Source organism: Schistocerca piceifrons, chromosome 4 (genome assembly GCF_021461385.2).
Source record: "Schistocerca piceifrons isolate TAMUIC-IGC-003096 chromosome 4, iqSchPice1.1, whole genome shotgun sequence".
Taxonomy (NCBI): Eukaryota; Metazoa; Arthropoda; class Insecta; order Orthoptera; family Acrididae; genus Schistocerca; species Schistocerca piceifrons.
Window position 1 is genome coordinate 41,926,295 of NC_060141.1, and position 23,587 is coordinate 41,949,881.

The 23,587-nt window shown below is 47.4% G+C and overlaps 2 protein-coding genes across 2 annotated transcripts in view; one reads left to right on the forward strand and one right to left on the reverse strand.

The window, feature by feature from the left end:
• The window catches only part of LOC124795581, a 479,635-nt gene that overhangs the window by 98,385 nt on the left and 357,663 nt on the right, over positions 1-23,587 (forward strand). The window lies entirely within an intron of this gene.
• Positions 1-23,587, reverse strand: part of LOC124795580 (skin secretory protein xP2-like) — a 62,791-nt gene that overhangs the window by 14,994 nt on the left and 24,210 nt on the right. The window contains exon 3 of the mRNA XM_047259652.1: positions 18,339-18,475. Coding sequence (XP_047115608.1) covers positions 18,339-18,475 — 137 coding nt within the window. The remainder of the gene's footprint in view (positions 1-18,338; positions 18,476-23,587) is intronic.

A 23,587-nucleotide genomic window follows, 5' to 3' on the forward strand; every position in this document is an offset into this window, starting at 1 on the left:
CTGTTGTCAACAACGCAGTACATGGTCATTGGAACAGTGGTCCCAGGTTACGTTCACGGACGAGTCCAGGTATAGTCTGCACAGTGATTCTCGTCAGGTTTTCGTCTGGCGTGAACCAGGAACCAGATACCAACAACTTAATGTCCCTGAAAGGGACCTGTATGGAGGTCGTGGTTTGATGGTGTGGGGTGGGATTATAATTGGTGCACGTACACCCCTGCATGTCTTTGACAGAGGAACTGTAACAGGTCAGGTGTATCAGGACGTCATTTTGCACCAGTATATCCGCCTTTTCAGGGGCGCAGTGGGTCCCACCTTCCTCCTCATAAATGATAACGCACTGCCCCACGGAGCTGCCATGATAGAGGAGTACCTTGAAACAGAAGATATCAGACGATTTGAGTGGCCTGCCTGTTCTCCAGGCCTAAGCCCCATGGAGTACTTCTGGGATGCTCTCGGCCGACGTATCGCTGCCCGCCTTCAAACCCCTAAGACACTTCAGGAGCTCCGACAAGCACTGGTGCAAGAATGGGAGGCTATACCCGAGCAGCTGGTCGACCACCTGATCTAGTGTATGCCAACCCGTTGTGCGGCCTGTGTATGTGTGCATGGTGATCATATCCCATATTGATGTCGGGGTACATGCGCAGGAAACAGTGGCGTTTTGTAGCACGTGTGTTTCGGGAATGTTTTCTCAACTTATCACCAATACCGTGGACTTAGAGATCTGTGTCGTGTGTGTTCCCCATGTGCCTATGCCATTAGCGCCAGTTTTGTGTAGTGCCACGTTGTGTGGCACCACATTCTGCAATTATCCTCAATTTATGAGCGTGAGTGTACATTCTGTGTGCAAGGAAAGGCGAAGCAGAGGTTTTCTCAGCAAGAAATCATATTTGAATGTTGTTTGTTTGTTGTGTCATGACTCGTACAACGATGTACGTCAGTAGTTTGCAAGGCACCTGACGGTGTGTGGCGGAGGTTACTTTTCGTACCACTAACTGATGCCCCCTTTCCCTGTACCATTCGCGAATGGCACGTGGGAACAATGACTGTCGGTAAGCCTCTGTACTGTCTCTAATTTCTCGAATTTTCTAGTTGTGGTCATTTCGCGAGACCCATGTGGGAGGAAGTAACACATTGTCCGAGTCTCTCGGAATTTCAGTGGTACACCAACTTCTGATTCGCAACGCCTCTCGTGTAGCATATGCCACTGGAGTTTGTTTCAGTATCTCTGTGACGCTTCCGCGCCGACTAGACGTCTCTGTGACGAAACACACCGTTCTTCGTTGTCTTCTCTGTCTCTTCCATCGGTCCTACCTGGTAAGGAGTCCATGAACAATACTAAAGAATCAGTCGAACAAGTGTTCTGTAAGCCACTTCTTTCGTGGTTGAGTTAGCCGGCCGCGGTGGCCGAGCGGTTCTAGGCGCTTCAGTCCAGAACCGCGAGACTGCTACGGTCGCAGGTTCGAATCCTGTGTCGGCCATGGATGTGTGTGATGTCCTTAAGTTAGTTAGGTTTAAGGAGTTCTAAGTTCTAGGGGACTGATGACGTCAGATGTTAGGTCCCATAGTGCTCAGAGCCATTTGAACCATTTTTCGTGGTTGAGTTACATTTCTTTAAGATTCTTCCTGTGAATCTCACGAGCAGAGCACGGCAGGTGCCGTAGCCCGATTTCCCACAAACTTCCCTCAGTGGGAGCGGACTCAAAGTTTAAAAGAATCCGTGTCTATGCTTATCTGTAGACACCCGACTGTTACTGAGAAAACGGAGTCAGACTTTTCGAGGTGCTTGCTGCGCCGTTTAGCGCGCGGTGTCGTCAGCGCCGCGGCCTCCCGCGACCCGGGTTTCTCATTAATTTAGGCGATACAAGGGCGTTACATTAATTGTAAAATTACAGCTGGATTTCGGAATATGTTTCATAGAACTATTATGTGTGTATGATATTTGCAGAGGTTACAGTCTTTAAATTCTCATATAAATTTATTTGATTCATATGTAATTTCTTAATTTATTTTTATTATTTTTTGTTACCTATATTCTTCAGGAAGATTAGGTGCATCCCCTTGTATGGAACCGATCGTAGAAACATTCGAAACATAGAAATTGCGAACACAACGAGCATCGTGCGAAGGCAAGTTTGCCGAAGTGACATTTCGTATGGATCTCACGCGTGAAAAAAAAAAGAGTCGTTAACACTGCTGAAGATTTCACGCAATGACAATAATTTCGCGGCGGACAACGCACAACGCATCACTTTACCGAAATCTGGCACTTTAAGTTGGTTATGAATCAAGATATACCACAAATATTTCACCGAAAACAATTTCGGATAATTTTTCCACCCATTTATTGTCTTCTCTTCTTTTTAACTCGTTCGCCACGCAGTTATTAGACGAATAAGGACAATGTTATTTCAGTATATACAGACATGGTTAGTTAAACGATGAACAGAAATAAAAAGTGTGAACCCGCGACGCTGGCCACCGTGGGACCTTTTTCTCGCTAAAAGGCTCATAAAGTACCTCGGAAGTTTCACAGAAACGGTCGAGTATCTACGGATAAGCCGAGACACGTGTTCGCTTATTTTGACCCCTCTTCCGCTAAGCGAGGTTTCAGGGAAATCGAGTTATGGCATTTGCCGTGTTCTCCTCGTCAGTACAGCATCTGCTTTTCATACTGTTTGCTTTTTGTGTCATTCCACTGAAGGTCTCTCTCTGTGGTTACTCCAAGCCATTTTACTGTAGATACTGCTTCCAGCAATTTCTCATCACCGGCGTAGTTATACAGTAGTGGATTTCTTGTCGCAATACATTACATTTACCTAGGTTTACGGTCAAACCAACTACTAGTCCCTGTGGTAGTGTCTTCCAGCACGTGTCGGAAGTCGTCACCGACACGATAATCGCCTATCGAGATTGCCGCTTATCGTTGTGTGACGTTGCTCCTCGCGTTGGTCGGGATCCATACGAATACGGGATCGATCAGTGCAGGAGGGCCACCCGCAGCGCCAAGCGGAATCTACACGTCCACGCTCGACCAGCGCCCTACGCGACAGGCATCTCATACGCTGGGCTGCGCAGGACCGTACAGTGGTGCCGCGTACCTCGAGTCAGAAAGTGGACCCGCCTGTGCAGCAGAACAAGTAGCGACACGGCCAGTGCGATAACGTAAAGAGCACTACAGGCTGTCCAGCATTGTTGCAGCTTCCCTTTGCCGCGCTGGCCGAAGTCGTCGAGAGGTTCTAGGCGCTTCAGTCTGGAACCGCGTGACCGCTACGGTCGCAGGTTGGAATCCCGCCTCGGGCATGGCTGTGTGTGATGTCCCTAGGTTAGTTAGGTTTAAGTAGTTCTAGTTCCTAGGGGACTGATGACCTCAGAAGTTAAGTCCCATAGTGCTCAGAGCCATTTGAACCCTTTGCCGCGGCAGCAAACGAGTCGCGCCGACGGCGGTAACGTCCAACAGCAACTCTGGACACTGGAACGTCTCCGTGTTGTGCGTACAGTATCAAAAAGTCAGTATAAATTTGAAAACTGAATAAATCACGGAATAATGTAAATAGAGAGGTACAAATTGACACATATGCTTGGAATGACATAGGGTTTTATTAGAACCAAAAAAATACAAAAGTTCAAAAAATGTCCGACAGATGGCGCTTTATCTGATCAGAATAGCAATAATTAGCATAACAAAGTAAGACAAAGCAAAGATTACGTTCTTTACAGGAAATGCTCAATATGTGCACCATCGTTCCTCAACAGTTGCTGTAGTCGAGGAATAATGTCGTGAATAGCACTGTAAAGCATGTCCGGAGTTATGGTGAGGCATTGGCGTCGGATGTTGTCTTTCAGCATCCCTAGAGATGTCGGTCGATCACGATACTCTTGCACCTTCAGCAAACCCCAAAGCCAATAATGGCACGGACTGAGGTCTGGGGACCTGGTAGGCCAAGCATGACGAAAGTGGCGGCTGAGCACACGATCATCACCAAACGACGCGCGCAAGAGATCTTTCACGCGTCTAGCAATATGGGGTGGTTCTAATAAAACCCCATGTCATTCCAAGCACGTGTGTCAATTTGTACCTCTCTATCTACATTATTCCGTGGTTTATTAAGTTTTCAAATTTATACTGACTTTTTGATCACCCGGTATATAGTCGTTTCGTGTACAGTGTCGCGATTGAGCAAGCGGTAAAGGAAAGAAAAGAAAAACTTCACGGTTTGCCGATGACATCGTAATTCTGCCAGACACAGCAAAGGACCTGGAAGAGCAGTTGGACGGAATGGATAGTGCGTTGAAAGGAGGATATAAAATGAACATCAACAATGGAATGTAGTCAAATTAAATCAGGTGATGCTGAGGGAATTACATTAGGAAATGAGACACTTGAAGTAGTGGACGAGTTTTCCGATTTGGGGAGCAAAATAACTGATGATGGCCGAAGTAGAGAGGATATAAAATGTAGACTGGCATCGGCAAGGAAAGCGTTTCTGAAGAAGAGAAATTTGTTGACATCGAGTAGAGATTTATCCGTCAGGAGATCCTTCCTGAAATTGTTTGTATGGAGTGTAGCTATGTATGGAAGTGAAACATAGATGATAAACAATTCAGACAACAAGAGAATAGAAGCTTTTGAAATGTGGTGCTACAGAAGAATTATGAAGACTAGATGGGTAGATCACGTAACTAATGAGGTTGTACTGAACGGAATTGGGAAGAAGAGGAATTTGTGGCACAACCTGACTAAAATAGGGGATCGGTTGGTACGACACGTTCTGAGACATCAAGGGATCACCAATTTAGTATTCGAGGGAAGTGTGGAGGGTAAAAATAGTAGAGGGAGACTAAGAGATGAATACACTAAACAGATTCAGGACGATGTAGGTTGCAGTAGTTACACGGAGATGATGAAGACTGCACAGGATAGAGTAGTATGGAGAGCTGCGTCAAACCAGTTTCTGGACTGAAGGCCACAACAACAATAAACCCCAAACGACCTACAAATTTAGTAATGTATTCCTCCTACTGGACTGCACTTGCACTATAACCTAAATTTCGTTATTATATACCATTCCTCTCACTGGACTGAGAGAATCTCCGATCAGTTATGGCAAGTATAAACCATATGTGTACAAGGGGTATTCGGAAAGTAAAATCCGATCGACCGCGAAATGGAAACCACTGTGAAAATAAAAAATATTTTATTGCAACAGATAGATACAACTCCAAGTAACTTATCTACATAGCCGCCGCTCCGACGTACACATCTGTCGTAGCGTTATATCACCTTTCCAATACCCTCGTCATAGAAGGCAGACACCTGTGCTCTCCGCCAATTCTCTACGATAGTCTCAGTCCGTTTTCTGTGCCAAAATGTTGTCTTCATAGCCTGCAGTTCCGTGTGAGCAGAGATGAAACACAGAGAGAACCAATTACGGGCTATATTGTGGGTGATCAAACATTTCACATCCAAAACGCTGCACCGGCATATTCATTGCTCCTGCAGATTGCGGCAGAAAAGAAGAAAACGCATAACAGTTACGTCATATGGGTTGCATAACTTCAGGCGAAATTTCTCACCAGGCCCTCTTACAGGGTTGTTACAAATGATTGAAGCGATTTCACAGCTCTATAATAACTTTATTATTTGAGATATTTTCACAATGCTTTGCACACACATACAAAAACTCAAAAAGCTTTTTTAGGCATTCACAAATGTTCGATATGTGCCCCTTTAGTGATTCGGCAGGCATCAAGCCGATAATCAAGTTCCTCCCACACTCGGCGCAGCATGTCCCCATCAATGAGTTCGAAAGCATCGTTGATGCGAGCTCGCAGTTCTGGCACGTTTCTTGGTAGAGGAGGTTTAAACACTGAATCTTTCACATAACCCCACAGAAAGAAATCGCAAGGGGTTAAGTCGGGAGAGCGTGGAGGCCATGACATGAATTGCTGATCATGATCTCCACCACGACCGACATGACTCTGTCATCGGGTGTCAGGGCTTGTAGCAATTGTAAACGGTAAGGATTCTGCTTTAGCCTTTTCCGTAAGATTTTCCAAACCGTCGGCTGTGGTACGTTTAGCTCCCGGCTTTATTCGTCGACTTCCGCGGGCTACGCGTGAAACTTGCCCGCACGCGTTCAACCGTTTCTTCGCTCACTGCAGGCCGACCCGTTGATTTCCACTTACAGAGGCATCCAGAAGCTTTAAACTGGGCATACCATCGCCGAATGGAGTTAGCAGTTGGTGGATCTTTGTTGAACTTCGTCCTGAAGTGTCGTTGCACTGTTATGACTGCATTTCAAGCACGACATACGCTTTCTCGGCTCCTGTCGCCATTTTGTCTCACTGCGCTCTCGAGCGCTCTGGCGGCAGAAACCTGAAGTGCGGCTTCAGCCGAACAAAACTTTGTGAGTTTTTCTACGTATCTGTAGTGTGTCGTGACCATATGTCAATGAATGGAGCTACAGTGAATTTATGAAATCGCTTCAATCATTTGTAATACCCCTGTACTTCGTGGGAGACACTATTGTTCTAGGCATCTTTACGTGCTCACTGTGCGCTCAGAACTGAAAAGAGCAACGTGATGCAATCGATGGGCGTGCTAGAGACACTACCCAACACATCAGTACAAAGCTTCATCGGATTTTCACTGTGGTTTCCATTTCGCGACCGATCGGGACTTAACTTCCGAATAGCCATCTTACACTGAGACGACAATAGTTTTGGGATAGCGATATGCACATATGCGGAGCTGTCATTTCTTCCCCCAACAGAGGGATGGGTCATCGTGCACCGAATCTCCCTCCGCATATCCAAGCTATGATCAGAGAGCGAAACAGACTTGATAAAGACGGGAGAACGACGCACCAGCCTCACACTAAACGCCGTGTTAATCTCCTTAGAGTACAAATAAAGGCGGCCCTTGCGGAGCTGCGAAATTCGGCGCTGAGAAGATAAACGAGCTGCCACGCAGTCAGACTCGTCGGCGTCGCCTTCCCCCACTAGACCCCACTGCTGGTATGGTGCACAGGCCGCGGGACAAGGCAAATGCACTTGTGGACGTGTATGAAGACAACTTCCGGCCACACGACGACTTACAGGATAGGCAACACACGCAGATGGTTGAGTACGTCTGAACGTCTACTTCGGCGCGTCGGATGATGAAGGCGACGACCAGCATGCCCCCCCAGTGACGTCACGCGATGTTGGTACCGTTACGAGGAGTCTCCCGAGCAATAAAACTGCCGGTAATGACGACATCACCGGCAAGATGCTGAAAGAACTTCGGCGGGAGGCCGACGAAGTCGTAACCTGAGTCCTCAACGAGATTCTCTGCACGGAGCAATTTCCGCGACCGTGGAAGCATGCCGCCGTCACTGCTGTGCCCAAACCCGGCAAGACTCGAGCCGACCCGAAGAGTTATGGGTTGATCGGCCTTCTGCCGGTTCTGATCAAAGTATTCGAGCGTCTTCCTCTGCAGAGGCTAAGCCTGCAGATACGCTGTTGCCGCCACAGCAGTTCAGCTTCCGCCAGGGACATAACACCACACAACAACTTCTTCGTTTCGTGGAAGAGGCGAGCACAGCTTTCGACAACGAGTTCTCCGGTGCTGTGTTTTTAGAGGTCGCTCGTGCGGTCGACAGCGTCTGGCGTAAGCGGCTGTTGTTTCAGCTCTTTCAGCTGGGCCTCTCGTCGTCCAGCGTCATGCTACCGTATCTCGAGCAACGCCCCTTCGTTGTCCGCGTCGACGGAGCAACATTCACTGTGCGTGCTGGCGTTCCGCAGGGATCGGTGCTGCGTCCAGTACTTTATTCCCTGTATACTTTCGACCTGCCGACGAACCCCGGATGACTAGAGCATCTATGCCGACGAGAAGCATCTATGCTAACGAGAAGTATGTGGCCCGCTGCGCTGCGCCTTCGTCTCCATGAAGCCTGTGGTCCCCTTGAGACCTGGGCTACAAAATGGCGCCTTGGGTTTAATCATACCAAAAGGCAGGCCCTGATATTATCCAACAAACATATTTTGTGTTCAGACATAATGACCCTTCGAGACTCGGAGAAGCTCATCTGCAGAAACTAGCCGGCCGCGGTGGGCGAGCGATTATAGGCGCTTCAGTCCGGAACCGCGCAGCTGCTACTGTCACAGGTTGGGATCCTGCCTCGAGCATGGATGTGTGTGATGTCTTTTGGTTAGTTAAGTTGAAGTAGTTCTAAGTCTAGGGGACTGATGACCTCAGATGTTAAGTCTCATAGTGCTCAGAGCCATTTGAACAATTTTTTGAATCCCGACGACTTCTGTTCCTTATTTATCTCTCTCTGTGTGATGGGGAAGTCGTTCTTTTGCGTGTGTGAGCTTTCTGTTCTGTGTCCTTGGTCAGTTCTCTCAGAGCGGTAAAGAGTGTGTTGCAGAAACCAGCACTGTTTTAGGAAACAGCGGTCATGCGAGACACAGCTGGCCCTCTTTGTGCATGATATACAAGAGGCTCTAGATACCGGCTCCCAGGTTGACGCTACATTCCTCAACTTTCGAATGGCGGTCGACTCTGTTCCTCACTGTCACTTGCTCCAAAAAATTGCGCGCTTACGGTCATCCGATGACATACGCGGTTGGATAGAAAGTTTTCTAACAGACAGGGAGCAGTACGTCGTCCTGAATGGGGAGACCTCAACAGAAACAAGCGTAACATCATCACATGTGCGCCAGGGCAGCGTAATAGGTCCATTGCGTTTTACGATTTACTTAAACGATCTGGTTGATGGTACTGACAGCGGCATTAGACTGTTTGCCGATGATGCTGTAGTCTACAGGAAAGTAGTATCACACGAAAGCTGTCAACAAATCAATGAGGATTTGCAAAAAATAAATGCGTGGTGTAATGACTGGCAGTTATCTCTCAATATTATGAAGTGTAAGCTACTGCGTAAAACAAGGCGCAAATCCCCATTGGTGTAAGAGTACAAAATAAATGCCCAGTCTTTGGAAGCGGTAACGTCCGTCAAATATCTGGGTGTGACTATTCGAAATTATCTCAAATGGAATGATCAGATTACACAAGTAACGGGAAAGGCGAACTCTAGATTGCGGTTTATTGGTAGAATCCTGAAGCGATGCAGTTTTTCAGCAAAGGAAATTGCTTACAATATTTTAGTTCGTCTAGTCTTAGAGTATTGTTCGTCTGTATGGGACCCTTACCAATTGGGTCTGATTCAAAAGATTGAGAATGTCCCGGAAGGCGCTGCTCACTAAATTCCAAAACCCGATCTTCGCCGAGGATGGAGAGCATTATTAGTACCAACTTTCAAATCGTACAATGATCACCACTCAAAGATAAGGGAAATTAGAGCTCGTACTGAGGCGTTCAGACAGTCGTCTTTCCCTCGCGCTATCGGCGAGTGGAACAGAGAGGGGGGGGGGGGGGGGGAATATGACTTTGGCGCGAATAGTGCCCTCCGCCATACACCGATTGTTGGCTAGCGGAGTATATATGTAGATGTAGATTTGTAGATCGTACATCCCAGAAGTGGAACTTTTCGACGAACCAATTCAGTAGACCATGTCGGTCAAATACATCTCGACACTCGACCACCTGGCAGGGACACGTCCAAGAAGTTCGTAGCAACGTGTCGCAGCGACTAAGGGCAGCATACGCCCTACTAACGAAAGGACTGCGCTCCCCATTCGTTGTGGTCTCACGATCTACACGCTGTTCCTGGGAACCGTGATGGATTGTGCTTGTGTTGTCTGGGATAATGCAGCGAAATCCCACCTTCACCGGCTGCAAGCGGTCCACAATGAGGCACTAGGGAGAATTTTTCCTGTGACTTGCGACTTCCCTTAGTGCTACCTTCACCAAGCCACCGGAGACCTGTAGATCATCCACCGATTTCAGAAAACTGCTCAGTCTTTCTACAGGCAGACACGTGGGGCCGCTAACCAACTCGTTCGTCGAGGCCCGACATCTTCGAGAACTTTACAAACGCCCAATTGCCTCACTAAGCAGGAAGGTGTGGGCTCTCGCAACATCTATGCGCACCGGATGGCACACAAAATAACCAGATGTCAAAACTTCCTGGCAGATTAAAACTGTGTGCCGGACCGAGACTCGAACTCGGGACCTTTGCCTTTCGCGGGCAAGTACTCTACCAGGTAGGAGACGATGTACTGGCAGAACTAAAGCTGTGAGGACGGGGCGTGAGTCGTGCTTGGGTAGCTCAGTTGGTAGAGCACTTGCCCGCGAAAGGCAAAGGGCCCGAGTTCGAGTCTCGGTCCGGCACACAGTTTTAATCTGCCAGGAAGTTTCATATCAGCGCACACTCCGCTGCAGAGTGAAAATCTCATTCTGGTAACGAGATGCCGTTACACACTTAACTCCTTCCCTACGGGTGTAACAGTAAATGCCGCCAAGGTAAACACTGCACCCCAGCACATACCCAACAGAAGGTGCGCTGCTGCTGAGCTGTCATTTTTACTGAGGTGTTTCGTGTGAAAAGCTTTCCGACACGATTACCGCCACACGACGAGAATTAACAGACTTTGAACGCGGAAAGGTAGTTCGAGCTAGACGCATGGGACATTCTGTTTCGGAAATCATTAGGCAGTTCAGTATTCCGAGATACACAGTGCCAAGCGCCTGCTGACAATACCACATTTCAGGAATCACCTCTCACCACGGAAAAGTAGTGGCAGACGGCCTTCACTTAACGACCGGCAGCAGCGGCGTGTGCGTAGAGTTGTCAGTGCTACTACACAAGCAACACTGCGCGAAATAACCGCAGAAACCAATGTGTGACGTACGACGAACGTGTCCGTTACGACAGTACAGAGAAATCTGGCGTTAGTGAGCTATGGCAGCAGACGACCGACGCGAGTGCCTTTGCTAACAGCACGACATCGCCTGCAGCACCTCCCCCGGGCTCGGGATCTTATCGGTTGGACCTTAGGCGACTGGAAAACCGTGGCCTGGTCGCATGAGTCCCGATTTCAGTTGGTAAGGGCTGATGGTAGGGATGAGGGTGGCGCAGACCCCCTAAGCCGTGGACCCAAGTTGTGAACAAGATACTGGTGCAAGCTGGTGGTGGCCCCACAATGGTGTGGGCTGTGTTTACATGGAATCGAGTGTCCTCTCTGGTCCAACTCAATCATTGACAGGAAAGTGTTATTTTGGGCTACTTGGAGACTATTTGCAGTCATTCACGGACTTCGTGTCCCCAAAAAACGATGGAATTTTTATGGATGACAATGCTTCATGTCACACGGCCACAAATGTCCACTATTGATTTGAAGGATATTCTGGACATTTCGAGCGAATGATTTGGCCACCCAGATCAGCCTACATGAATTCCATCGAACATTTGTGGGACTTAATCGAGAGGTCAGTCCGTTCACAAATTCTGCACCGCCAACACTTTCGAAATTGTGGACGGCTGGAGAGGCAGGGTGTCTCAGTATTTCTGCTGGGGATTTCTGACAAATCGTTGAGTCCACACCATGTCGAGTTGCCGCAATGCGTCGGCTCAGTATTTCTGCTGGGGATTTCTAACGAATCGTTGAGTCTATATCATGTCGAGTTGTCGCAGTGCGTCAGGCAAAAGAACATTCCACATGATATTATGAGGTGTCCCATGAGTCTTGTCACCCCAGTGTGTATTTCTCCGTCACCGTCTTCAGTTTCTCTGCATCCTTACGACAGAGTTCAACTTCCTGTTGGTCGTTGGACAACACAGCAGGGACATATTGTTGTAGCCCTACCTAAGAAATTGGTTCAAATGGCTCTAAGCACTATGGGACTTAGCATCCGAGGTCATCAGTCCCCTAGACTTATAGCTACTGAAACCTAACTAACGTAAGGACCTCACACACATCCATGCCCGAGGCAGGATTCGAACCTACGACCGTAGCAGCAGCAGCGCGGTTCCGGACTGAAGCGCCTAGAACCGCTCGTCCACAGCGGCCGGCGCCTAAGAAATTGTGAAGATATTTTGATAAGTGATATTGTTTGCGTACTGCTTGGGAAAGAGAATCACAGCGACGTTTACCGTACGCCAACATGTAGTTCGGGTCACCACGCTTTCGGTAGCCGTAGAGGGACCTTGAAGCTCTTTGGTTAACAGTCATGGAATGGCCGCACCGATCGCAAACCGCGTCAACTGTCAAACGCACGCCACTGATTCTTCTTCTCTCAATGGCGCAAAGACCGTGAAATTTTTCTTTGTGTGGCTAAGTAGTAAGTGTGTGTCAGACCACCGATCGACACGATCGGGATTCCATCCGCAGTCTATCGTGTAAGTATTTTTGTCACTTATATCTTCTCCCAACTATGGTCATGTTGCATAGCAATTGGGAGTTTACGGTACAGTTCTGCCCAGCAGTTTTGGAGATTTTCTCTTGCCTGCAACGTCTACTTAAATCAGGGCCGGCTGGTTGCGGAATCTGTGCAGGTTCGCGTTGTTGGTACTGAAACGTCCCCTTAGAAAAATTTATGAATGACTGTGCTGATAAACCCCTTACATTATTTGATTTTCAAACAGCTGAGCAAAACTGAACATACTCAGACATTTCGCTCTTTACCCATTCTGATGAACACTAAACTGACACACAATATTTTTAGCGCAACGCAATCTGACTTTCGAAAATCCCTACAAAAGAATGGCCCGGACTAACAACTACCTATACCTTTCATGAATCACTTACCTCACAAAAATCTTCGTTAGGCGAACTACTGCAATACAGCAAGCGCCAATGCTGCCAGCTAAATAAAAGATTCTAACTACTGAAGGCACTAACTACTGATAGGCATAGTTAGCAAATGAAAGATTTTGATAAAGAACAAACAATGTATTTACCTTAATAATGTTCAAAAGTCATTTTATATCAGTTCATGACATCCAGTCTTACAAATTTACTGTCTCTGATGGACACACGTCCAGATCATCCGCTCTCAAAACTTCGCTATCTCATTCCCCATATCCACCACTGCTGGCGTCTCACGCCCAACTGCGCAATGCTACGCGCTGTTCACATCCAACTGCCCAACACTACAATAGAGACTATTCCAACAATGCCAACGAGCCCCAGACTTCACACGGCACAGTCACTGATTTTCATATAGAGCGCTACGTGGCGTCACCAACATAAAAACATAAACAGCCTACTTACAGTACTAGGAAAACTTGTCCTGTTCCCCGTCGCTTTAACTTAAAGTGTGGGAGCGACGCTTGGGAAAGCATATCTTCGAACGTTTAGTGGTGAAGCGGCAGCTGTGGTCCAGATCTTTCTTTCTGCACACGCACGCTCGCGTGGCGGCGGGCTTTAAATGGCGGTGGGGGGCGCTCCAAAACACGCCGACAGGTCAGCGGCTCCGTTCGCTTGGGCGGTAACTCAGCTCAAGGCCGCCACAGCAACTGGCTGGCAGCCACTGCTGCGCCGACGTGGAGGAGGTCTCGCGATGGCTTCCAGAGTGCGCTGCCCAGGCTCGTGCGAGCTCTCCATGAGCCCCCTAGTCAGCTTTACAGTTAGTTACGCTGCCTGGCAGCGAGATGCTGTAGGCTGCTCACAGGTATGTAGAGTCCGCGCACGATACGGTAGCCGAAGCGCAATGACCGACCAGTTTTCGTCCAAAGCGCTCGGCGAGTTCATCCATTTATTAGGAAGGGGAGGCCGGCAGTGTTTGGACCGTCTCGGCCAGTCGGTGATGACAGAATCGATACGCATGCCCTGCAATCTTTTTTACAGAAACTATAATTCTAGAATTTTGCGTAAAGTCTAATCCATGAAACACTTACAGGGTTGGGTTGTTTGGGGGTAGAGACCAAACAGCGAAGTCATCGGTCTCATCGGATTAGGGAAGGATGGGGAAGGAAGTCGGCCGTTCCCTTTCAAAGGAACCATCCCGGCATTTGCCTGGAGCGATTTAGGGAAATCACGGAAAACCTAAATCAGGGTAACCGGACGCGGGATTGAACCGTCGTCCTCCCGAATGCGAGTCCAGTGTTCTAACCACTGCGCCACCTCGCTCGGTGAAACACTTACAGATACAATCTGTAAAGTAAGTTTTGTGGGAGCTACACAGCCTTTAAAACTAAAAACAGGCGTACGACAAGGTGACGGCATATCCCAATTCTTTTTAATAGTGTGTTAGAGGAAACTGAGAATCTGGAACGAAAAAGTTATTGAAGTCAACACTTTGCCTATAAGGCTTACAAGAGGAAGCAAAAAGATCGAAATCAACTGTGTCGCATTTTCAGTTTACTTTGCTACACTTTCCGAATATGTGGTATCTGCTACAACACAAATAATGGGTTCAAATGGCTCTGAGCACTATGCGACTTAACTTCTGAGGTCATCAGTCGCCTAGAACTTAGAACTACTTAAACCTAACTAACGCAAGGACATCACACAAATCCATGCCCGATGCAGGATTCGAACCTGCGACCGTAGCGGTCGCGCGGTTGTAGACTGAAGCGCCTAGAACTGCTCGGCCACATCGGCCGGCGGTTAGTTAGTTTTAAGTAGTTCTAAGTTCTAGGGGACTGATGACCTCATATATTAAGTCCCGTAGTGCTCAGAGCGATTTTGAGCCAACAATGCAAAAATAACGTATTACAACACAGTAGTGAAGTCAGAATGCCTGGGATTAAACTACAATTGGAAGTACTAGGAAGGTGAATTATAGGGGAAATATTAGGAGCACAAAACACAGGAGGAGGTTGGAAATTACGAAGTAATGCTGAATTACACCAAAATATAGAAAATATTTCAAACGTAATGGGAAAAAGAAGACTCATGTTTTTGGACCTTTATTTCGAATGCAGGACAGTAGATTAACTAATAAGATTTTCAAATATTTGTGAGGTAAGAAGCCCACAACAACTTGGGTCAAGGAAGTAGAAAAGGATGTAGAAAGAAAGAACGTAAAAGCAGAAGATACAAACAAAAGACAAGCCCTTCGGGAAAAGGTATTTAAAGTGGAAAGATTCCAAGGCAGAGTAGCTAGAACGACTGGTTAGAAATGGTCTGAAGACAGAAGAAAGAAATATAGCCAACAGATGAAAGCATAATGGAAGAAAAGAAAAGAACGAAGAATGAAGAACTGAAATTAGAACGTGGTCCTCAGATGGATTAATCGCAGGAAAAAAAAGAAACTCAATTCACGTTGGCTACGCTCATCACCAGTAAACAACCACGCGAGCGAATGGTAAATGAAGATGGGTACGTGATACTGGAAAGCGCAACTGAATAAATACAAGGGGTACCAGCTTGCCGAGTCGTCAAACACTGTGTGAAAACGTGTTCCGCTCTGGGCCAGAGATAACGCGGGCGGCCCAGTGGCCCGCTTCGCCCGCTCGCTAGCGTGACGTCACGCCGTAGGCCTGCGTAATCTGTCAGAGGCCGCGCCTGGACCACGGCCGCGCGTGGCCCGCTTATCAGGCAGCTGTGAGGCGGCGGGAGGGGCTGACCGCGAGCTGTGACGTCACGCCGGCCGTCTGCCGAAGCGCGAAGCGTGCAAGCAACACCGACTCAAAGGAAGGTCTCGGCGCTTGTTGGTGACGTCACGTCAGCCAGGCACGGCGAACGCCAGGTCTGTTGCAGGCAGACACGCCTGGGCGTGCTTATCGCAATAAATCTCTTATTTTTGGACAAAATGCTCGGTATCGTTTTGGATTCTGCAGTTTTATTTAGATGAAAGATTTTCTTACTACCGTAAAGCTACAAATGAAGATCATAGTTCTGTATTACTGAATCCTGTCGAAACAAACGTAGATCAATATGAGAAGATGCTTTGCCCCATTGCAAGCTTCGGAAATTTTATATTCAAGTAACTATATTTCCTTGATCCATTTTGCTATCGAAACTTACCCCAACCCCCTTACAATGAGCCCGTTTCTTTTATTTATTTATTTATTTTCGTTTGACATCGTCACTGGAAATGTGAACTAATTTACATGTGTAAATGTCCAACTGTTGCCAGTCATTAGACTACAGTCGTTTTCAACGAAAGGAATTCTTAACAGGAAACAAAATAGCTTCATACATCGAAAATACTGCTGAGCTTAAACTTTTTTAAACATGCACATTAGAAAAGATAAATATTCCCTCTTGCAACTGAAAGGAGAAACTTTATAAGATAAAAAAATTTTATTTGATAAAACCAGTATCTCTCTTTTGCCTCTTCTTCTATCCCCCACCCCTCCCCAAAAGTGTACAATCGCAAGCTATTTCATTAACATTCAGTGCTCCTCACCCCATAGTCAACCAAGATACCTAAAGAAGAGTGCCAATATGTTCATAGTTTCTTGTAAAAGCAACCCAGTACAAACGTAACTTCCTCAGATTTACAAATAAGGTAAAGAAGCACGATTTCTGTTGCGCTGGACCATGAAGTTGCTTTTGTATGTCAGTCCTTAAAACAGGTGGAAATTTAAGTTCAGGAGTAAACTATTTGTTAAGAAGTGTAATGAATTGCACAATTGACTGCAGAAATCTCTCAGAACAATGTGTGTTTGACAACTACCGCCAATAGTTTCACATTTTCCTGTCTCAGGGAGGGAGACACCACCATTATGAGTATGCCTGCAACAGACCTGGCGTTCGCCGTGCCTAGCTGACGTGACGTCACTGACAAGCGCCGAGGCCTTCCTTTGAGTCGGTGTTGGTGCCAGCCGCCCTGTAGGGCAGGTTTGTGTCTCCCCACTGGCACACTCTGGAAAGATCGCTCAACTAGGAAGACGCGGCTGCGCCGAAACGCCACACTGTCTGCCGGAGACCAGGCTACAGTCCACAGGCAAATCGTTGAATTGAGCCTACCGTATTGGGAGTTGTTCTCGGTTGAGAAACACAAACTACACTACTGGCCAATACAATTGCTACACCAAGAAGAATTGCAGATGATAAACGGGTATTCATTGGGCAAATATATTATACTACAACTGACACGTGATTACATTTTCACGCAATTTGGGTGCATAGATCCTGAGAAATCAGTACCGAGAACAACCACCTCTGGCCGTAATTACGGTCTTGATACGCCTGGGCATTGAATCAAATAGAGCTTGAATGGCGTGTACAGGTACAGCTGCCCATGCAGCTTCAACACGATACCACAGTTCATCAAGAGTAGTGGCTGGCGTATTGTGACGAGTCAGTTGCCCGGCCACCATTGACCAGACGTTTTCTGTTGGTTAGAGATCTGGAGAATGTGCTGGCCAGGGCAGCAGTCGAACATCTTGTGTATCCAGAAAGGCGCGTACAGGACCTGCAACATACGGTCGTGCATTATCCTGCTGAAATCTAGGGTTTCGCAGGGATCGAATGAAGAGTAGAGCCCGGGTCGTAACACATCTGAAATGTAACGTCCACTGTTCAAAGTGGCGTCAATGCGAACAAGAGGTGACCGAGACGTGTAACCAATGGCACCCCATACCATCACGCCGGGTGATACGCCAGTATGGTGATTTGCCATTCGTGCACCCAGGTTCGTCGTTGAGTACACCATCGCAGGCGCTCCTGTCTGCGACGCAGCGTCAAGGGTAACCGCGGCCACGGTCTCCGAGCCGATAGTCCATGCTGCTGCAAACGTCGTCAAACTGTTCGTGTTGAAGGTTGTTGTCTTGTAAACGTCCCCATCTGTTGACTCAGGGATCGAGACGTGGCTGCACGATCCGTTACCACCATGAGGATAAGATGGCTGTCATCTCGACTGCTAGTGATACGAGGGCGTTGGGATCCAGCACGGCGTTCCGTATTACCCTCCTGAACCGACCGATTCCATATTCTGCTAACAGTCATTGGATCTCGACCAACCCGTGCAGCAATGTAGCGATACGATAAACCGCAGTCGCGATGGGCTACAATCCTACCTTTATCAAAGTCGGAAACGTGATGGTACGGATTTCTCCTCCTTACACGAGGCATCACGATAACGTTTCACCAGGCGACGCCGGTCAACTGCTGTTTGTGTACGAAAAATCGGTTGGAAACTTTCCTCATGTCAGCACGTTGTAGGTGTCGCCACCGGCGCCAACCTTGTGTGAATGCTCTGAAAAGCTAGTCATTTGCATATCACTGCGTCTTGTTCCTGTCGGATAAATTTCGCGTCTTTAGCACGCCATCTTCGTGGTGTAGCAATTGTAATGGCCAGTAGTGTACTTTATGTACGCGATATTGGCTCCATGTGTGTATGTTCATATCGCTAGTCCATGACTTTTGTCACGTTAGCGTATCGCTCCCCTAAGGACCGCGAAGAGAAGGACTAATGAGAAGGCGCGCTGAGGCGTTCGGGCAATCACTGCTACCGCGCCGCGGAATGGGGAGCAGCCCCAGTAATGAGGTACAGAATGAGCCGCAGCTGGCGGTGGAGGTGGATGTGGGTGGCCGCCGTGTTGTACCCGCTGGCGGGCGGCCTTGCGCGGCTTCCTGGGGAGCGGGCCAGCGCTGGCTGCTCACCTTGGCTGCGACGCGGCGCCGCGCTCTGGAATCCGCGGCCCGCTTCACACGGCGCTTGAGTCGCACGGCGCGGCTTTGTACAGCAGCAGCATTGCAGGCTCGCTGTCCACCACCGCCTCCACCTAACGCTAGGGCCGCTGCACTGCACTCACTCACTTCTCAACAACGGATATTCTCGAGTCTCTCGAAAAATATCTGCTGGATACTCTCAAACAATTTCGGTCTCCCTCCACTGCTCCCCACATATTTATCTCCCCTACGATAAGAATAGAACCGTTTAAAAAACTCCGTCATAGAAGTCCTGAGCCGTGGCGCTAGTTACTGGCGCGCCAGTCTCTTGGATGTCCATTATCGATCCTTCGATGTTTCTTATCTTTGCTTGCCTTGTTGTATTCTGCATTCGCGGGGCGAGTGGCAGTTGACGTTTTTCTCGCGCTACCTGCTGAGACGCCGCGAGGTACGAGGTGTGGAAGCAACCACGTACATGTGGAGTTGGTTGTACGCGGTCTGGCGGTTCAGCATGGAGGATATGTGTTGGCTGCCTGCCTGTCTGCTCTCCTGATTTTGCTCGCCGTGCCTTGCGACCGCCTAGCTTGGGTTGCTGCCTGGTGTATCCTACACGAGCCGTACCGGACGTCCAGCAGAAATTAAGCAGCCTTGCGTTTCTATTAAAGAAAAGGAACAAATGTATAAGACTTTTTGTAACCAATTTTGGTGGCCTCTTAAGTGTGGCCTTAGCGTTTACACTGCCTTTGGGGAGAGCTAATTCTTTTAAATTTAAATAGTTGTGGTTCCCTGTCCTTTATAATCCTTTGGGGGTTTTATTTGAATTTTCTCTTTGGGGTTCCTTCCTTGGGCTTGGTTAAATGTTTACTTGTATAGCGGGAAGTGACTCCTGCTTAAAACTCGTAGAAAGTGTTTGATGTTACTGCCGCTTCCGGCATTTGTCTTTTCAATTAAGTGTTGTCATCCCTTCGAGCGACCTGGTGTCACTCCTCGTTAACTGATTCTGGTTTATGTGTACTTAATTTTGAATTGTCCATTTGAATTAATATTTTGGAGCGCAGTATAGCACTAAGACAACCTCATTGTATACCACCTTGTGCCCCGGTCTAGTACCTTAGTTTTCAGTGGCACGGGTTAGCTCCACTACCGGTTTTACTGATGTGCTCCCTTCAAAATCTTGTCCTGTATATGTTTGCCCCATGTGTGTCTAGGAATACAGAGATGAGCTTTAGTTTGACTTCAGTGCTAGTCAGTTAATGGAATCTTCATTTTGGCTTGGGTTCCACTGAAGAGTTTGAGTGGAGCGTTGTGTTGTTGTTGTGGTCTTCAGTCCAGCGTACTGTGTTTGATTTGTTATTCATTTAATTACTGTAAGTTTGTTTATTTAATGAGGAGCAAGACATTTAAAGACTGTTGGTATTAACTCCCCTAGTTGCTGGGTGTTGCTAATTCGTTCCAAATGGCCTACTATTTATTCAGTGGCAAGGCTGTTGATTAGTTGGTTACTGTGAGTACAAATTCACGCTATTTATTTGTTGCCGAAATTTTTGAAGTGTCTGTGTCGTGATTCAATCACTAGCTATGTGTTTGAGCTAAATTGATGTAAACCTTACATTGCCTCCTTAAAATTTGTTGCCAGCAGAAACCCTGAAGAGAACTAAGTTTTGTCGCTGCTTATGTTAACCTTTACTGGGAGCAATCTTTCATGTAGTTAAATTTTGTCTTAAAAGGTGTATTTCTCTCATGTAATAAATGAGTGATAAAAGAAAAAAGCAAAGGGGCCTGGTCCTTCCTATTGTGTCCGGTTTGTAACACGTATCGGGTCCCACGCCCGGTTTGGAAAAGAGAAGAGGGACCAGTAATACCTCGTGGGAAACACCTTGGTTCACCTGGGCGAGGGTCACTATGAACACCGCAGCGATTGGACAAGGAGCGTCTTGCAAAGGTTCAAGAGCGGAAGCAGCAACCCTCTCTGCTGGGGTTTCTTTTCTGCTGTTTTGTATTCCGCCAGATGGGTCTGTGAAAGACTAGCGGAAGAAGACTTCTGTCAAGTTACCTGGCGACGCACCTGCCTTCCATTCCGTGCAAAAAGTGTCACGCTGCGAAAACCGACCAGTGTTGAGCGACTGCAAGGAGGAAAAGTGAAAAAAGTCGGAGGAGGAGAACAAAATTTGTTGCTACTTGAAGTATGTTGAAGATCAGAGGGGTGCGTCGGCTAACTGATGAACAGATACTGAATCAAATCGAGGAGAAGAGATATTTATGGCACAGCACGAGTAAATGAAGGAATACGTTACAAGACACTTCCTGAGATATCAAGGAATGGGTAATTTGATAGAGGGACGAAGTACGGCGGATAAATTGTAGTGGGCCGTCACGCCTTCTCTACAAGGCTTCTCGGAAGTCACCGTACCACTAGGGCGAAACAGTACGTTGTTTGTTGGAATACTTGCATAAAAAAACTGTGTCCCGCGGATCCGTGTCTGCAACATCAAACTTTAAGCAGCGACGTTTCCATGTCCTCCTTGACATCTTACGAACATTTCGAAACGCTTCCTGAACACTTTTGGGAATTTTTTTTTTTTTCGTTTTGTATTGTCGTTTGGTCAGTTGAGATTTAATTATTCCCCAAAACAAGTTGCCTGGCGTGGTACAGGCAGCGAGGTAGGGCTCGGGATGTTGTTGAACCACGTCCAATCCATCGGGCTCGAAATTGTTGATCGTGGCACTCACGCACCTGAGTAGCAAAGTCTGTTGGATCTTCGCCCTGCTGCAACTACAAACATTCCAGGTCCCCTTGTTTTCGAGCTCAGTTATTAACCACATTTCCAACGTGTTGTAACAACAATTTCCATTCACGTACCTTTAACGATATCGTCTGAACGGGTATCATGATGGCATCCCGGCACAAAACGCGAGACCGATTCCTTTCCAACTCTTGCATGTAACGAGGAGTTTCGTTGGATCAGAAATCCAGATTGTGAGCTGTGGTAAATCGGCGCATTCTTCGGAAAATAACGCTCTTGAGACAGACCCGGCATTTGGAAAATCTACCACCCAAGCATAGCAGGCTGCAAATAGCGTCTCCATGTTTTGTAAACATCTGTCTAAATCCTTTAAATTTAAAATATTTTCATTTTAATGTAGTCATGCTTTGTCGATCGTGGTACGCGTAGTTCAGCTGTTCTTTTGCGAATGGATTTCATTGGAGACTGCTCAGTTGATTGAACGGCGGCGGCACATATCTTCTCGCGCTTTCTTACGTCCACTACTGCGGCCGATCTTCAACACTGCCTGAAGCAAACGCAAGTTTATTCCAGTCAAGCAGGGTTTCATTACGAGGTGTAGCCTTGACAGAGCTCCTTGTAAATCCACTCGTTATCTCTAACATTGTCTGTCCTTTCTGTGGACGTTCATTCACTGACATATGCGCCACTAATCGCTTCTTAAACAGTGTAACGGTGTCCATTAATATCAAACGTGCTTCAGAGCTGAAACAACGCAACACTGGAACAAAAAAATACAAAACTGACAGCAACGCTTTTCGTCAGGTTCAAAAAAGGATGCCAATAAGGCAACTATTTATTTCCCCCAATTGTACAAAGTCAGCAAGAGTACGAGGACTTCTCTGACACCCTAACAGCAAACAAGTTCACGTAGACGTAGGTTGCAGTAGTTACTCTGAGACGAAGAGGTTTGGCACAGGATAGAATAGCTCTGAGAACTGTATCAAACTAGTCATTACACTGAAGGCCACAACATAGGAACTACTTCTATACTAGTGAGCGAAATGGCGCAGTCGTATTACTCGGCACCCTTATTCGGAAGGAGGATGACTGGAATCTCTTTCTAGCTGCACATGAAAGAAATTAGGTGGTAACGTTGCATAATTCCTAGGCCTCTACTTCCTATGTCAAGTACCAACCGACATAGCCATACAAGCCGGCCGCTGAGGCCGAGCGGTTCTAGGCGCTTCACTCTGGAACCACGCGACCGCTACGGTCGCAGGTTCGAATCCTGCCTCGGGCATGGATGTGTGTGATGTCCTTAGGTTACTTAGGTTTAAGTAGTTCTAAGTTCTAGGGGACTGATGATCTCAGATATTAAGTCCCATAGTGCCCAGAGCCATTCGAACCTTATTAATAAACAATTCCCAAGTAAGTACAGGAGTTCACATTATTTTGCCTCTCCCCTGTACTTGTCGTGCTCGCAAGAAGACGTCTCAGTGCAGAGGGCAGGGCCATTAGCCCGCTGTAGGAGGTGGTTGGTAAAAGTGACTGACTTGGTGAGGTTTAACAGAAGCCAATAAATTCCATTTGTTTTCGCGAGACTTTGAGTTTTGTGTTCTTTCCTGACTTTTTCCATACTGAATTTAAATTATTATCCTGTTAAATGTTCGTGGAGATCAAGACCGGAAGTTGCTAGGAGCCGTGTGTGAACTGTTCTGTAGATTTTCCACTGCTGTGGTCGCATTTCTGAACCTTGCTGAAAGCATTGAGATTGCTACACGGCACTAGTTACTGATACTGAACCACGGACAAGCTTAAGCCTGCCTCACGGGTCAATGCAGGCCTGGCGATGCGTATTTAAACTGATTTCGTAAGTGTAGCAGTGCAGAGATCTGATCTCGGTTCGCCAGTGGATGTTTCCGAGTAAATCTGCCCAGCAAACCCATATCGAAACTTAAGTCGCATAATTTATCTCTCACGCCACACATCGCTAAGAGTGTGTGGATTCTGGCCGCGAGTGCGACTTGGCGGGACGTCACAGAAACTCCGCGGACGGACGAAATAACGTTTCGAGACGCAGGCGGCGGCTGTGGACAGAAGCGTTGCGTCGCCGAGAGCTCCCCTGTGTCCCGAATTCGATAAACACGGAGCAGTCCAGCGCGACACGTGCCTTACCTGCGTTGTTGACCGTCGAACACAACCATCTCATTACTACCACTGTTCACGTTATTTTGCCTGTCCCCTGTAAGACACTCTAATCATAAGACGCATAACCCTTGTCACTTGATATTTTTCATTGCCTGGATCCTACAAACTACCCCTTTGAGTAAACTTATCAGTTTCTCATAGCCCATGTTTTTGTCGTGTCGGCCATCATGAACAAAAAAAAAAAAAAAAAACCG